The 18,209-nt window shown below is 41.4% G+C and overlaps 1 protein-coding gene across 1 annotated transcript; it reads right to left on the bottom strand.

Moving 5' to 3' along the window:
* Positions 1 to 14,485: 14,485 nt before the first annotated feature.
* Positions 14,486 to 15,740, bottom strand: LOC147884093 (tetraspanin-8-like). Its single transcript, XM_087399035.1, has 2 exons — positions 15,128 to 15,740; positions 14,486 to 15,041 (listed from the first exon to the last, which is right to left on the bottom strand). Exons 1-2 carry the CDS (start codon positions 15,617 to 15,619, stop codon positions 14,694 to 14,696), a joined length of 840 nt encoding a protein of 279 aa, XP_087255161.1. The 5' UTR covers positions 15,620 to 15,740; the 3' UTR covers positions 14,486 to 14,693.
* Between the last annotated feature and the right edge of the window lie 2,469 nt (positions 15,741 to 18,209).

The raw sequence follows: 18,209 nt of genomic DNA, 5'->3' as shown, positions 1-18,209 counted from the left end.
TGAAGTTGTAGCATATCCTCCCAGTGTAGTCATGATGCCAAGCCTATTGACAACACATCATATATAGTTTGTAGGAGACTCCAAAGAGTTGCCCCAAAAGTTCTTCCTTAGAGTCATTAAGATATCTCGCCCAGAATGTTGGCAAAACCTACTCCCACAACAATCGATGGAAGAAACCTACTGCACGAAATCTGTTGACATTCTGTACATTGGTGTTGGAGGCTCTCTTTGTTTAGGCACCCTGTTAATGAAAGTGTGCCTTCTTTTCTTTGATGTTGCATCGTCCCTTTTCAACATTTGATCATTGACTAACTCATCTATGCCAATAGCGTGGTCCATGGGGACATATTGTTACAATGGGCTTCCTTCAAGTAAGGTAATCTCCTTGATGGATCACTTAACTAGCAATCGTTACCCAATAGGTCAAAGTTTATAGAGTCACCCAGGAAAACATATAAGATCACACCTTCCCCCATGGTCTTTGTTTTGCTCTCATCCCACAAGACAACCTTTTTCTCTCTCCAAGATTCATGAATGGAATTGTTAGTTTCCAATGAAAAAATTGGCATTGCCTCAGCATGAGGTTGCTCAGGCTCACTCGGTGTGTCTTCTTTAGTTACCGGATCATCTAAAGAATAACCAATATGTTTTAGAGGGCCCTTAGGCTACTTGACAATGCTCCAAAGTGCCTGACCCATAAGCACTACATCCATAGTGGGAAATGGCAAGAGCATGCCACTATTGATAGGCTTCTCCACTATCATTGATACATTTTCTACCTGAATCTTCACACCACTATAGTAGGCCTCTGGATCTATTGCACACACTACCATCATCATGACCTTGTCCCCGCTTCTTATAGCCATCCCCTATCATTACGATTACGAAGAATTAATTATGAACAAACTACAACCAAATAATTTCATAAGACCAACAAAGATGACCTTATAGTGGGGAAGAATGACACTGGTGCCAATCTCTAGAATCCATGAATGAGTCTATACAAAATTTTAATGAAAGCATGAATTATTTCCCTAAAAAATTTGGTAATTTGATAAAACTTTTCTAAAGCATGAGTTATTTTCACCATCGTCATGACCTTGTTCCCGCATCTGCTGATAGCCATCCCCTCTCATTACGATTACAGGAAATTAATTATGAACAAACTACAACCAAAGAATTTCATAAGACCAAAAAAGATTTCCTTGTAGTGGGGGAGAATGGAACCAATGCCATTCTCCATGAGGGATTGTGGAGAATGGCACTGGTGCCATTCTCCATGTAAATTTGGCTTTCCTATGGAGAATGGCATATCCCATCTCCATTATCACTGATACATTACCTACCTCAATCTTCAAACCACTACATCACCCATTTGCATTGATTAGTATACAAACTGAACATGCACTACAAGGCATAGGCCCTTTTTCGACAAAAATACGGATGCTTTTTACATAATTTTGTTTTTTCACGGGTGCAAACTTCTTTATTAAAGTTACTAAAAGCATCGAAAAAGAACCGTCGCTATAAAGCGTCGCTATATAGTGATGATGATAAACGTCACTCTATAGCGACACAGGTAAATGTCGCTATATAGCGACGATTAACAGAACTAAAAAAAAGGATTAGTGGAGCTGAATAGGGCTTGCTATGGCCCTGTTTAGCCCCACTAATCCTTTCTTTTTTTATAATTACAAAAAAAAGTTTTTTATAACAAAATTTCCCTTGCAAAAAGGGTGATACAAAATCGCTCAAATGAAATGATCGAGCAACAAAAGCATATACATTTCAAACATATACAACATTGTTTCTTACAAAATTACCCTTTCAAAAGGGTGATACAAAATTGCTCAAACGAGCGGATATACAAAATGACATACATGGCGAAGAAAATGCAAACTGCTACTACTACTACTACTACTACTACTACTCCCCTGAATCGTCCTCGTCCTTGTCCTCGTCTTGTTGGCCTATTCCTTGGTCCTCGTGAGCTACGCCTTCTCCCTGATCCTCGTCATGTGCATCTGATCCTTGGCCCTTGTGATCACTCGCCTCTGGTGATGGGACGCTTGAGCTTTGACCCTAAGAGTGAGCCATATAAATCAAAAATTAGATTGGAACTTAAAGAATAAAACAATTTAAAAAGTGAGATTACAAGTAGGAGTAGACTTATACTGTGTGAGCAGCCACCTCAGCCCAATCGATCGTCGCTCCCATTGCCTCTTACTCAATAAACCACGGCTTTGTTCCTATGTGAAATGCGCATCGCATTTCTGCATCTGTAGGAAGGCGACCCATTGCAGCTTGTCGTGGATCCAATTTACGAGATTTAGAGTTAGCTAAAGTGCATGTAATATGTAGTAAAACAAATAGAACCATACATTAAATGAGAAGAAGTAGACTTACCACGGTTGCCTCGAACGCTAACCATCCACTTGCACTAAAGTGCGAAGTACCTACGATGTCCAACCGTCTCTTTGCAGCCCCCGTCTGACCCTCGAACATTTTGGGATGGTCCCTATTCTGCTTCTTGAAGAACTTCCAATCAGCTTTGTCTGCTAGCCAACCCCTTTGTGATGGAAGTATGCAAGGTTGATCTATGATGCTTCAAGAATAAACCCATGCACTCTGGCATATAACCCTCATTAAAGTCAAGATTTGGCAAGTTAGGGTATTTTTGTTTTAATTCATTGATACCGCCAATCGGTAGCAATGCCGCTGTTAAAGTGATGGCTCATCAACTGCCTCATGGTGGCCATCACTGCTTTGCCCTTTCTATCTTCTATTATCTCTCCAGTAGCTATGATTTTATAGGAGAGCTCTTCTAATGAGTAAGGAGGACTGATGGTAGCAGAGTCAGAAGGAGTGAAAGCTATGCGAGCGCTTCCGGAGCGAGGAGTAGTAGTGGGAGTAGGAGAGGGCAAGGGACTTGACTAATACTATGTCTCCAAACCAAGTGGAGACGTGTAGGAATGTGAGTGTGCTGACTCGTCTACATCTCCCGAGTCAGCACAACATAAGCTCCACTTCCTACTCTTCCTTCCCTTACAAGAGGCACGCGTAGGTGATGACCCCTCTGAGAGTGCTCCCAATGGAAGCAAGAATGGAAGAAGGAGAGAGAGAGATAGAGAGCCACAAGTTTTGGTGGGTGCAGAACCACCCTAATCTTCTTTTTGATTTATTTATATATGTGTTTGAGTATTGTACATAACCGGGGTAAAGGCACAGTGACCTTTAACCCCCACAACCTCCCACTTAAGGGACAATGTGCCTTTAACGGAGAACAACCAGTGAGCATACTATCCAATGCCCATCAATACACGACAATACTCAAACCGCTGACTAGGTAGACTCTTTGTCAGCATATCTGCAGGGTTATCATCTGTATGAACCTTGACAAGCTCTATGCGCTTGTCCTCAAGTACCTCCCTGATGAAATGGTACCTGACCTCAATGTGTTTGGTCTTTGCATGAAAGACCGGATTCCGTGCTAGCTGAATAGCACTCATGGAATTACTATTATGCAATGTTGGTACACCTGTATGAATCCCCAAATCTCCCCCTAGCTGATCAAGCCATATAGCCTCCTTGCAACCCTCTGTGGCTGCAACATACTCAGCCTCTATGGTAGACAAAGCAACGCACTTCTGTGCGCGAGACATCCATGACATTGCACCACCTGCAAAGGTGAACACATAACCAGAAGTGGATCTCCTACTATCCACATGCCCTGCATAGTTTGAATCTGTGTACCCAAGTACACGCATGTCTCCTTTACCAAAGCAGATGCACATCTCCTTGGTACCCTTCATGTACCTCATGATGCACTTAACTGCCTCCCAATGCCTCTTTCCTGGATTAGCCATATACCGGCTAACAACTCCCACTGCAAATGCAATGTCTGGTCTAGTAGCTATCATAGCATACATAAGACTCCCAACTGCTGATGCATAAGGAACCTTGGCCATCATGGCCCTTTCCTCATTTGATTTGGGACTATCTATATGAGTTAGTTTCACATATGGAGGCAATGGAGTATTCACTACCTTCCCCCCCTCCATATTGAAACGCTGCAATACTTTTGTAACATACTCTTTTTGTGAAAGCCAAAGGAGTTTCCTACTCCGATCACGCGTGATGCGCATACCAAGAATATCACCTGCAAGTCCCAAATCCTTCATATCAAAGGGCTCATGCAACTTGGCCTTTAACGCATCTAGCTCAAACTCCGATCACGCGTGATGCGCATACCAAGAATATGACCTGCAAGTCCCAAATCCTTCATATCAAAGGCCTTATGCAACTTGGCCTTTAATGCATCTAGCTCATAAGTATTCTTGCTAGCCAATAGCATATCATCCACATATAGTGCCAGGATTATCAGGCTACTATCCTTAGCCCTTTTAGTGTAGAGGCAATGATCAATTTCACTCATGGGTGCCTTATGCATCTTCTTCTCATTGAAGACCACATCATGATTGCATATGATCTTCTTTGCTTCTGGATCCCAGAGATGATAGCCCATCTCTCCACTTTCACCATAACCCAAAAAGATGCATTTCCTAGACTGAGGATCTAGCTTCTTTCGAAGCTCTTTTGGCAGATGTGCATATGCCTCACACCCAAATATACGCAAATGAGAGTAAGAGGGCTTCTTGCCACTCCATGCCTCTTCAGGAATACCACCATCCAAAATCTTACTAGGTGATCTATTGATCACATGCACTGCAGTCTTCATTGCCTCAGCCTAAAAACCACCAGAAAGACTTGCATTGGAAAGCATGCATTGCAACCTTTCTTGAATGGTGCAGTTCATCTTTTCTGCAATTGGATTTTGCTCTGGAGTACGAGGGGATGTGAGCTCCCTCTTAATCCCATGTGTATCACAGAAATGCTGAAAGTCATGAGAGAGATACTCTCCACCATTGTCAGTCTGTAGGCATTTAAGCGTTCTACCTAAATGATTCTCAACCAAGGCCAGCCATTTCTGAAATACCTGGAACACATCACTCTTCCGAGCCATAGCATAAGCCCACACTTTCCTAGTTGCATTATCAATGAATGTCACATAGTATTCAGCCCCGCCTAATGACCGTGTAGGCATGGGACCACATACGCCTGAATGCACCAAATCAAGCTTTTCAAACTCTTTCTTTCCCCTTCTTTTATGGGCTGATTTAGTCTGCTTCCCATAGAGACAGTGCTCACAAAATTCAAAATCAGAGAAACTCAAATGCGATACATAACCCAAATGGCATAAGAGTTTCATTCCATTCTCGTTCATGTGCCCCAACCTGCAATGCCACAAAGAAGTGCTTGGCTGCTCGGTTATTGCAACAACATGATCAAATACCTTTGATACATGTAAGGGATACAAAGTCCCACACTTGGCACCCCTGGCCAAAAGCATAGAGCCCTTCTAAATTTTCCAACTTTGAAAGCCAAAAGTGGTGTGAAAACCAGCATCATCTAGCTGACCCACTGAAATAAGACTCTTGGTCAGCTTAGGCACATGTCTCACATGTTTCAAAACAAATGCAGACCCATTTGCAAAAGAAAACTTTATGTCACCTGCTCCCACTATGTCACATGCATAGTCATTTCCAAGATGCACACAACCTGTCTTTCCACTGTCATAAGTGGAGAACCATTCCCTATGGGGAGTAACATGGAATGAAGCACCAGAATCCAAAATTCAATCCTGGGAATATGCATCATCTGAAGTGGTAAGCAACTTTGCAGATAAACTAGACATGAAGAGAACGTCATTGTCACTATCATGTGTGATTGCATTGATCTCCTCGATCTTCACTTTTCCCTTGTCCTCCCTTGGACTCTCTTCCTTTTGATTTGCACCCCAATTTGCATTCTTTTTCTTATCCTTTTGCTCTCTTTTCAGCTTGTAGCAATCCTTTTTCATATGGCCCTTCTTGCCACAATGGTAACACTCAATGTTCCGTGCCCTGGATTTGCTACGAGACTTCCCTCTTTCTTGGGACTTCCCCCTGAACTGTGATCTTCCCCTTTGCACATTTAAGGCTGCATCTTGCTTGTTACCATCCATAGACTTTCGTCTAATCTCCTTGGCCAACAAGCTACCCACAACATCATCAAATTTCAATACTCCACCAGGTGCAGAGTTACTAACAGCTGTACGGAAGGTATCCCATGAGGATGGCAATGAACATAAGAGAAATATTGCCTTAGTCTCCACAACAAAATTCATCTTCTGAGCCTGAAGCTGGCTGAAAATAATATTGAATTCATTCAAGTGAGAAGCAATGGAGACCCCTTCCTTCATCTGCAGCTCAAACAACCTCTTCATGAGGTTAACTTTATTAGAGGCAGTTTCCTTCTCATAAGTGGCACACAGTTTCTTCCACACCCGGGGGCTCTTCATTAAAGGGGGACGTCACCTGCGTGCATGAACTTCAAGAAAACCCCCTATTTAAGATCCACATAGGATGATAAAACACCCCTATTTAAGCTTATAAGATACCACCAAAATTCCATTATGTCCCCCCCTTTCCTTAAATCTACATTCTTTCTCAAGCATTTAGATTACACAATAAGCAAATTTAGGTTACTTTCCCTATCACTATTTAAAACCATACACAAAATCAAACTTGTTTGGACTAGTTACCCAAGGTAACCTATATTATGTCCCCCCTTCTTAAATATGACATGGTCCCCCTAGCTTAAATTTAATATTGGGGAAAAAAAAAGGGCCCCCACCCCTAATGTATAAGCTTATGCCTCATTTCAAAAAAAAACCCTATTGTACACTCACGTGATATCATAAGTTTCCCCTTGTGAATCCCCCGGGCTTCCACAAATCTTCCGTAGTCTGCTCATTTACTACTGTGAAATAAACTGACTCTGCACGATGAAGTCTAATAGTAGACTTTGCTAATGCATCCAACTCATTCCAATCATCCTCAGACATATTTGCAGGCTTAGCTTCAATCCCTGCCAAGGGTTTAATCTGCTTCTTTTGAATAAGCACATCCCTTATTTGTCCTTTTCACGAAGAAAAGTTTGTCCCATCAAACTTTTTAATGCTGAAAAACTTCTTTTCAGACATGGAAGAGGATGCCATGATGCAAATGAAACAAAATCCCAAATGCTAGTGCCTGCAAGAGAGAATCACACCAAATACCAGGTGCACCCAAATGTGTATGCCACAACAGAGTGAAATATCACCAAAACTCAAAGCTCAAAGCATCAAAAGATGCATCTGACTGATGTGCATATACTATGCATCCATATGAGAAAATCTGGCCCAAAAGAAAATGCCAACTGCAATGGCAATCCAAAATGCCAATAAGTGCCAAATGACTCAAGCATAAACACCGTCCACTAGCATATGCATCAATAATATCTCATCCAAGAGAGCATAGCACTATCATTGCATCACCTGCAATGTGTCAAAGCTGTCCCTCAGCATAAAATAGCATCCATGTGCAAAGCATCCATAAAAATAGCATCCCACAAGGCAATTTGGGCCTATCAACGCATCCAATAAGGACCGCAATGCATCCAAATGGCCTATAAATCATCCACTACAACCCAATGCATACCACGAATGAGCGCACATTGCTCAAACTGCAACCAGAGTGATCTGTATAAGGTATGCTCAAGAAATCATAGTCCCACGGTAATGACCACTACTGAAAATAGAACCTGAGATGCCTCAAAACATGGGCGCCATTGCATAATCAGACTCAGCAAGAAAATCTGCAAATATCTCTCTTCTGCCAGAACTCCAAAATCCCAACCGATGAGTGAGAAATGGGAGTCAACACTTATCCACTGCCATGTGGCATAAATCTAAGTTTTCAAAACCTTAGAATGAAAAATGCATAACAGAGAGACGAAATCGAATACACAGAGATCTGTAACTCTGAAAATCCTCTACCAAATTGCACAAGAACTGACAGGTAGGGGTTTTTGGGCATCCGGAACGCAATGGGACAAACGGTTTTGGAAACCGTGGTCTCAATCACTGGGTCCAACACACAGAGTAAAAAACGTTTTTGGAAATAGAGCTGTTTGTAAACTCCACCGGAGTGCAAATGATGAGCAACATAGAAGTTTTAGGACCTCTTGAGTCCACCGGAACTGACAGATCTGCAAATGGTTGCTCCAAACTTGAGTTCCAACACCCGGGCAAAAAACGCAAAAACTGACACAGTGAGTCAGAAATCCAATGAAATGATCCCAGATTCAAGAATGAAAGTGTTTCCAAGCTCTTGAAGTGGACACCAAAAGCAAGCAATAGTTGCCTCTACAAGTCAATACGGAGTCTTTGTCATCGAACGGAACAAGGAAAAGCTCAAAAAATGACTTTTTCTTTGAAAACTCTTAACAGGCTCTCAAAACCACTTCGCAAAACCAAAGTGACTTTTACAAAGGTTCCTCCAAGGTCTCTACACACTCGGATGCAAGTAAAGTCACCCACAAAGCTTCCCACAGAGCTTCTCCTTCCTCCCACAGAGCTACTGAGCTTCAAACATTCACGCACGCTCAGCTAGATCACCCGGGCTCTGATACCAGTTGAGAGTGCTCTCAACGGAAGCAAGAACGAAAGAAGGAGAGAGAGAGACAGAGAGCCACAAGTTTTGGTGGGTGCAGAACCACCCTAATCTTTTTTTCATTTATTTATATATGTGTTTGAGTATTGTACATAACCGAGGTAAAGGCACAGTGACCTTTAACCCCCACACCCTCGGTCAAAGGGGCACAAGGGGACGGTTGGGCAGTACGTCCAGCCGTTGGTGTAGGGGAGGGAATTGCTGAGGTCCTCTGAGATAGCAGAGAGAATAATCTCGCTGCCTCCTCATCACTCATCTGTGCTACAAACTCGTCGGGACTCCCGACAAAGCCATGCGCAGCTAGCAAAGGAGTTCCTCGACGAGGGGTAGTCATAGTGCTACGTCCGAGAGGAGTCAGTCGCAGTGCTAGGTCCGAGAGGAGTCATAGTCCTCGGGGTAGTCGCCTGAGAGGAATCAAAGTCCTCTGGAGCATATAGATAGCGAGCTCTCCTCCTGCAAGGTTGTCTATACTCGTCGGATGTGCGACGTGATCCCATGTCTAACATAGACACAAACACAAAAACAAAAAATAAAAAACAAACATAAGCATAGGCATAGGCATAGGCATAGGCAAAGAGGGAGAGAAGAGGAAGAAGAGGAAGAGAAAGAGGAAGAGGAAGAAGAGGGAGAGGAAGAAGAGGAAGAGGAAGAGGAAGAAGAGGGAGAGAAGAGGGAAAAGAGAAAGTGGAGAAGAAGAGGAAGAAGAGGAAAAGGAAAGAGGGAAAGAAGAGGAAGAAGAGGGAAAAGAGGAAGTGGACAAGAAGAGGAAGAAGAGGGAAAGGAAAGAGGGAAAGAAGAGGAAGAAAAGGGAGAGAAGAGGAAGAAGAGAAAGAAGAGGAAGAAGAAAAGAGGAAGAAGAGGAGAAGAGGAGGGAAAAGAGGAGGGAAAAGAGGAGCATATGTCTACTTCTCTTATGCTCATGCTTAAGCATAAGCATGAGCATATGTCTTCTTATCTTATGCTCATCTTATGCTTATGCATGAGCATAAGAACATGAGCATGAAATAGGAAAAAGAGAGGGGAAAAGAGGAGAAGAGAGAAGAAGAGGGAAAGGAGAAAGAGGGGAAAAAGAGGGAAGAAGAGGGAAAAAGAGACATATGCTCAGGCTTATGCATGAGCATATGTCTACTTCTCTTATGCCCATGCATAAGCATAAGCATGAGCATATATCTTCTTCTCTTATGCTCATGATTATGCTTATGCACCAAATACCATGCCCGCATCAAGAGATGAAGCGAAAAAGATGCCAACAACAGTGGGTATGGATTATGATACCATCTATGCTTGCTGTAATGATTGTATTCTCTTTCGCCGTGAGCATGGAGATTTGGCTAGTTGTCCAAAGTGTGGGGAACAACGATATAGAGATGACTTGTAGGGTGAGCGGATACCACTAAAGGTCTTGAGACACTTTCCCATCATTGCAAGAATACAACACATGTTCCGATGCAAATCCATAGTGGGGTTGATGACATGGCATGCATCTCATCGGTCCATTGATGACACATTGAGGATTCGCACAGATTGTGCAGCTTGGAAGCACATAGATAATCAGTGGCCGGACTTTGCAAGGGAGCCACGCAACTTACATCTTGGACTCACCATGGATGGCGTGAATCCTTTTGGGTTACGCTCGACATCTTGGTTGACATGGCCCATGGTCATGGTGAATTACAATATCCCACCATGGCTAATAATAAAAAAGGGACACCTCATGCTTGCACTACTTGTGCCAGGAAAGTACAAGGCAAAAAATATGGACATACACATGGCACCTTTGACAGAGGAGTTACAGATATTATGGAGAGGAGTGCAGGTCTTTGATATTTCCAAAGCTCCTAGACATACCAAGGCTATTTTAGTGAGGGGTATCTTGATGTGGACCATGCATGACTACCCAGGATATGGAGAGTGTGCAAGTACGTGGTTGTGTCTCTACATGTATAATGAGGGATTATGCTTTTATGACTCTCTTTCGCATGCATGTCTTATACTAACACATTCATGTAACTGACCCCAATAAGGAAGCTCGTGAAAGATCGATAGCCTCTTCATAGCAAGAGGAGGTTCCTCTCCATTCCCCTCTAAGCTTGAATCCAGTCACTTGCCTTCAAATATGATGGTGGTGGCTCGGGGGGGTCACTATGTATAAATCCTCAATATCGCGTGCATTCAAGGCCTATTTGTAAAATCCCTTATCTGTAATTTTTCCATTAATAAAATGTACCCTTTTTCTATATAAATCTGTAAAATTCTCCCAAAATCATTTTAAAAACTCCCTTACGTAAATTAATTTTTGTAAAATTTAGATATTAAAAATATCCTTCTGTTGAACTCATGTGACAGGGTTACATATGATGACTGACCCTCCCGAGGGTGGTGGATCAAGCTGACCTCCACATGTGAGATGGTTGAGCGGAAGGTATCGAGCATGACCTTAATAAACATTTTTCCTCATATGTTTGGAGTAGCATGCAAGCGATTTCAAACCCGGTCCACAAACAGGACAAGCATGGTACATGTACTTAAGCATAATTTCATATATATAATTGATGGCATTTGGCACCCATCTTCAATATAGGTGGTTTTTCATCCGAATCATTCTGATCCAAGATGGTGGTACATGATCCAAGTTGCACAATGAAGTAAGCAAATTTTTGAAGATAGAAATGTGGATATGGAGATGCCACTACCAATGCCGGATCCAATTGATCCAGATGGATCTAGTGAAGAAGATGAAGATCATAATATGAGCCAAGAGGAAGATGCACATAATGACATCATACGAGAGGAAGATGGAGATCACGATATTGAGGAAGAACATGACAATCATCGAGAATCACCACACTTTATTGAAGAAGATAATCAAGTACTCTTAGGTGAATGTACGATGCTAGAGTACGATGATGATATAGGAAATCAACTCGATATAGACTTGTTTGGCGCGTTAGACTTGGCTTAGGATGAAGTCGTTGATGTAAATGCTCTTCACTGATTTTTTTCATCTCAAACTTGGACATGAATATATGAGGTTCAAAGGCTTGATATACATGCTCTTGTACTTTTATTCTCTCAAAGAATCAAACATGTATGAAAATAAAAAAAAATGTATCATTGGGAAAAACTATCTTTTAAGGTCGGTATGGGAAAAGAAACTCTCTGAAAAATGTCATTATAGGAAATTGTCTTAATGTCACTATATAAGGACCATTACCAATTTGATAAGGGTCGCTATATAGTGATGTTTGCCTAAAGTTGCTATATAACGACCCTTAACGAAGCATGCTTCCAATACCGATGATTAGCACCCCACGAATGCTAAACGTCCATGCTTAAGCGTTGCAATAGGATCCGTGTGTAGTAGTGGTACCACTACCATTCCTCGCTGGTGGCAATCTCCACCTCAAGCTCACATGTAGATCGGCAATTGTGCCATATGATCAGTATGATGCTACATAAGGGAGTCTAACAAGAAATCCAAGGCCACAATCTCCATAAACTCACATGGAGATTGACACAAGGTTGGAGAATGGCATACTCAAAGTTGAATTTCTTCCCATAATCTACCCTATACAGTGATCAGATGGGATTAGAAGAATGGTGTTTTGGAGAATGGCACCACTACCATCCTCCACTACTGGAATGTCATATAAGAATGCACATGTGAGTTTACGGTTCTCAGTGCCATTTTCTATGGCTTAATAAGAGATCGGCACCAATGGCATTCTCCACTGGTAAAAATGTTTACCCTAATATTCTAGGAGGGGCATTCCAGTGATGATTGGAGAATGGCACTAGGTTCCCATATACATGTGAGTTTAGGGATCTTAGTCCCATTTTCTAGGTCCTTGCATGAGATTTGCATCACTGCCATTCTCCACTAGTGGCAATCTGCACAAACTCACATGTACATTGGCATTCCACTAATATTATTGGCACTAGGATAATGGCACAAGTGTCAATGCACATGTGAGTTTAGGATTCTTAGTGCCATTTTTTAGGTCCTAGTATGAGATTGGCACCATTGCCTTTCTCCACAGGTGACATTCTCCATAAAGTCACATGGAGATTGACCAAAAGCCATATGTCACTTCACAGGAGAGACTATGATCACTACATAGGAGGAAAGTTGAATTTCCCTAATCTACCCTATACATTTCAAAGATGAATCTACTCTATATGTGGAGACTGGCATCTCAAAGATGAGTATCTTGCCATAATCTACCCTATACATTTTGTGCCACTATAGCAGTGGGAGAATGGCATTTAAAAGCTGAATTTCACATTTTTGGCTATATTCTGCCTTATATAACAATCAAATATCGATGAGAGAATGGAATTTCAAATTTAAATTTCACATTTCTTGCAAGTCCACCAATGTGCAGTGATCAGATGACAATAGGGTAGTGGCATTCCAGTGATTATATTGGCACTAGGAGAATGGCATAGGTACCAATCTACATGTAAGTTTAGGGTTCAAAGTGCTATTTTCCAGGTTCCAGCATAAGATTGGCACCACTTCCATTCTACACTGGTGGCATTTTTTGCAAGTCTCCTATGTGCAGTAATCATGTTGAGATGAATTTTCCCTAATCTACCATATACATTCAACGTTGAATTTATACTTTTAGTGTAGCATGGCACTGGTGTCAATGTACTTTGATTGACATAAATCTCTTACTAAAAGCATTCACATTTTTGCCAATCTTTAGATATTTTTTAATTTTAGAATGGTATTGGTACCAAATCTTACACGTAAATCTTGGTTATTGTTCCAAGTCTTTCACTTTATAACTAGAAATTTCCAATTTCCAAATTTTATTTATCTCAAGGGAGATTGGCAATAATGCCACTCTCAAGGACTTCTTATGAGGTCTTAGAGAATGGCATTAATGCCATTGTCCATTTAAATTTTGAATTTCAATCAATAAATTTTCCATTGAATCATGAAAATCGAAATTCAAGCTTCTTCCAAGTCATCTCCTTTACACACACGGGTTCTTCTACCTATTTAATCTAAGCCGCTCCTTTACTTCCACCTATTTAATCTAAGCTGCTCCTTTTCTTCCACCTATTTAATCGATGCCACTCCTTTTCTTCCACCTATGCACTCCTTTTGAGTAGCCTATGTTTGCGATGTAAAGCGCTGATGAGCATGACAACCTTTTTTTTTTAAGTGGAGAAAAATCACCTGCTCGTCAACTAATTGGACCTTGATCAAGGTAAGCATACACTAACATAAAAATATGTAACTCAGTATAACTAAGCTAACATGAATAAACTCACACAATAGCTTGCGATCTAATGATGAGCATAATTCCAAAGCTGACTTTTTTTTTTTAACGTGGAGAAAAATCACATGCTTGTCAACTAATTCAATCTGCAACTCAAAAATTGACATTGCTTGGACCTTGATCAAGAAAAGCATACTCTAATTACATAAAAAGTTGTAACTCAACCAACCTAGCATAACCAAACTAACCTGAATAAACTCACACAAAGAGCTAGGTTCCCTAAAGTAATATCGATCAACTATACCACATTTATGAATAAATGAAAATAAAATAGTGTATGGTTTCAAATGAAAATAAAATAGTGTATGGTTTCAAATGAATACCATGTTTATGCGCACACACACACACAAAGTCTATGGTTTCAAATTCTGGCATGATTGCAATGGAAGAATGGCAGTGTAAAACGGGGAGATTGGAGGATGGCACCATTCATTGCAATGTCCCGATTCAAAAACTTGACTTCGCAAAGAGGGAATGGCACCCGTGCCATTCTCCAAATACATTGTCTTGATTCAAAAATTTTGCTTCCGAAAGGGAATTGGAATGTGTCGATTCAAAATCTTGGCTTTGCACATCTGCTCTTGAGGGAAGAGATGTTTAAAATCAATTAAACGAGAGACCTCAAAGTTTGATCTAAAATCTTGCAGATCTTAGTGCTCCAAAATTGTTTTGAATTCAAGGAAGAAATATTCAAACTTGATTGAACGAATGGAAATGTTTGAAGTTCGTCTTCTGCACCCGAATCACACGACGACATGGAGGTTATGACCGTTGATCTGTCGGAGAACTTGAAAGTGGCGAGCTATTACAGGTTAGTAACCCTTCCAATTATAACCCGATTGTTTTTCGTTATATAGAACCCTTGTCTTCTGGACCTGTTGAAGGCGCAGCAACCCAAAGAGTATACCACAATCAGGAAGATGAGCACGATCGTGTTCAATATAGCTACCTTGCGCCAATCGTGTCTGATATTCTCAATCACTCCTGCCCGGCATGAATCGCAGTCGTAGCAGAGCTGCGACTGGTCGTTACTCCAAGCCTTGCAATCTGTCTGATTGCTGTATGCGTTTTGGGCTGAAGGTGTCGGAGGCATCCAGTCGGTAGCATTTTGGTATGTGAAATTGCAAGCTGTGGGTGGTTTACAGCATCCGGACTGCAAAAACACAAATTTCTTGAGCTATTATCGTTCTTATTTCAAAACAACAAGAGATATGTGAGCAGAATTAAAGCATCAATTACCTGCAGGGGCGACAGATTCGCCTTGTAAAAGCTGTCGGAGCCGGTGTAGTTCAACTTTTTGCACACCTTGGCATCTTGGATGCACGCCTTAATCTTGTTCCAGTTTCCAGCCTTGCTGACCTCGTCTTGTAGCCACTTAGAGTACTTATCTAAGTGGTATTCTTCGTAATTCCGTCCATCGACTCTCACCCCCGACCCACTGCTAGTGACAACAAGAGCCAAAATAGTGACGGCGAATAGGACGATGATGATAACAAGCATGACTGCGAGATACAGCCAGAGCAAGAAGGTGACCCGGCGGCAGGCGCCAATAAGACCAGCGAGGGAGACCAACAAAACGAAGAGGCCGAGGACGATGAGGGGCCACTGAAGGAAGCGCAGGCATTCGGTGCTGTGTTTAGTGGCGAGCCAGATGCCGGCGCCGAGGATGGGGATAGAAAGAAGCATAGAGAGGAAATTGAGGAGGGCGACGAGGTGATTGCTAGCGCCCATATTGGTAGGAGATCAAATCTCAGAACGCAGAACTGCTCAACGAATTACGAAAGCTCAACTCGAGGCAACAACTGCCGAACTGGACCAACGATGGATCGATGAGGCTTCCCAACAGTGTCAAACGATAATTGGAGCTGGGAACACTCCAGGGTTCAAAGCTGGATGATGCGTGAGGAGGCTTCGTAAACTGCAGTTTCCAAAACCTGTGGAGAGCTTTTTGCGAGGAGAGTTGATTTGCAGGCTACAGTACGATCGAAGGAGAGATGGATTGATGGATCAAGAACTGCAGTTTCCTGCGAAGATGAATGTTGATTTCTGGGAGGAATCAATGTTGGCTTGCAGACTGCAAAAGGATGATAGGAGAGATGGATATATTGATGAAAGAAAACTTGACGGCGCAGGTTGCGGGGAGACGAGATTTTGCAGTAGAAGGAGAAATAGATTGATGAAGAAAACTGGGATGTGGGAATTTTATAGGGGAATTCTGATCTGCAGACTCAGTAGAAGGGGATATGGCTTGATGAATAAAACTGGGATTGAAGGAGAGATGGATTGAACAAGAAAACCGGGATGTGGGTATTTTATAGGGATAGACACACAGCTGAAAAAATGTGTTTTCAAAGACAAGGTCGCATACGCATCATCAAAAGCTCATTCAGCTGAAAAAATGTGTTTTCAAAGACAAGGTCGCATACGCATCATCAAAAGCTCATTCAGCTTTGTCAACGCGCAACTTCGAATAAGTTACAACAAATTAAACCTTATATACAGAGCATTCATTCTTTTACTTTAAAAAAAAAAATAATCACCCGAATATTATTAAAAGACGAGGGGAAAACCCTTTACAAAAGGTAGCTCTTGAGGTGGCCACGAGCTAGATCAAGCCCGAGGCTAAGTCACCCAAGCACTAGCAAACTGCACCTCACACTTAGTTTGCTGGTCTTCGTCAATCTTTTACCATTTGCTCATATCGACGTGAACACTCTTAGTTCCTATCCTTACTTTCATTGATTCGTTCGCGCACACTTTTGAGACTCTCTTGTCTTTAGTTTCCATGAAGCCTTCAAAGTTAAACCTATGCCAATGACTAGTAGCTCGGGCCCCTATCCCTTCCTTTTCATATGCAACCCTTCTTTTGTATATGACTAGTGCACGTGCCTTGGAAAATTTCCAAGCCTAAAGGTCTAAATCTTCTTTCCATATCACTTACATGAATGACCTTGTAGTGACTCCTTACTCACCTCATGATCTTTCCAAATGCCAATCCCTGCCAAGCCCATCATAGTCAATCATGCACTCAATCATCAAATTTTGCCACATAGCATATCAAACAATTCAAAGGGAAACACTCCATTGCAAATCCTGATGCAGAGTCTATGTAGGTTATGCACATATACCTCTATTTTGTGACTAATAGTGGCATTGATACATCGATTTGCATCTCCCAGTGTAGCATTCATTTTATGATTGAACTAGATGTTTTAAAGTTTTCTTTTTATCATGGTGCATGTAATCATTGATCTAAAACACAATCGAAGTTCTACTAATTTATTTCTCTTTTTTAAGAAAGAACTAAAACCATGGAGATGAGATGCGACACATGGTTCATGAAGATCTAATCCTCCCTAAAATGTCAAGGGTAATACATTCATTCCCCTATATTACTAATAGACTTAGTGATGTCCAAGGACTGCTACTTTTTGGGAGCTGAAGTCTAGTAAACACATGAATGGGGCAATGCTCTCATGCCCTGTAAGATATTGTTATTTTTTACCTTGATCTCGCATCTATCATGGTCATCTTTGATTCCCAAGGGTTGCCTCACATTGAGAATATGCATAAGAAAAGAGGGCTAGTTAGGTTCTCATAACATCAGCATTCCCAATTATAGTACAAAGCATTTTTTTAAACTCTACAATGCCAATAATACGTGCATACATGCACACTCACACACATGCATGCGTGCACGTGAATGTGTGCGCACCCACACACACACGCACATGTCTCTCTCTCTCTCTCTCTCTCTTATATTGCATAAATATAGCCACAAAGAGTGTTGATAGAGATGTAGTGCATTTCCTCCCTATATATAAAAGCCGAGGGTATGGGCCCCTTCTTAAGAATCTCATTGAGATGATGTAGGCTTCTTTGAGCAAAGTTTCCCAAACAAAATTTAACCACATAGAGTGCCAATGCACAGGTAGTGCACTTCCTACCTATATCTATATTTAAATGGTGATGGGAGGGGCCCTTTCGTAAGAATCTCATTGGGAGGATGTCCATTCTTGGAGCAAATCTTCCCAAGCAAAATACTCTTTGAGACAATGTCAAATGTTACATTTGGATGGTAGCAATCAACACATTGCTTAAATGTATGTTTGACAATTGAAGGGGAACTTTAAATGCAATGCTCCAAACATGTCAATTTTCTTTTAATCATCAAATTTATGTCAAGTTTGAAAATTTGATGAATAATCTAAATACTTCCATGTGAATTAAAAATAAGTATTACTTTACTACTTTATGATAAAAGAATAAGATAGAAATCAATGCACAAATCTTTAAAATGGACAATGGCAAACATCATCTC

The sequence above is a fragment of the Dipteris shenzhenensis genome, chromosome 27, assembly GCF_047967505.1.
Source record: "Dipteris shenzhenensis isolate YYH24624 ecotype China chromosome 27, Dip_SZ_1.0, whole genome shotgun sequence".
Taxonomy (NCBI): Eukaryota; Viridiplantae; Streptophyta; class Polypodiopsida; order Gleicheniales; family Dipteridaceae; genus Dipteris; species Dipteris shenzhenensis.
Note: the sequence above shows the minus strand (reverse complement) of the source record. Positions and strands in the feature narration are given on the sequence as shown.

What these genes read in the sequence shown, in the direction of transcription:
- LOC147884093 (XM_087399035.1), bottom strand. Translation starts at nt 15,619, where the DNA reads ATGGGCGCTAGCAATCACCTCGTCGCCCTCCTCAATTTCCTCTCTATG. An exon ending in CGAATCTGTCGCCCCTGCAG is followed by an intron (nt 15,042 to 15,127) that starts GTAATTGATGCT and finishes GTGTTTTTGCAG; the next exon opens with TCCGGATGCTGTAAACCACC.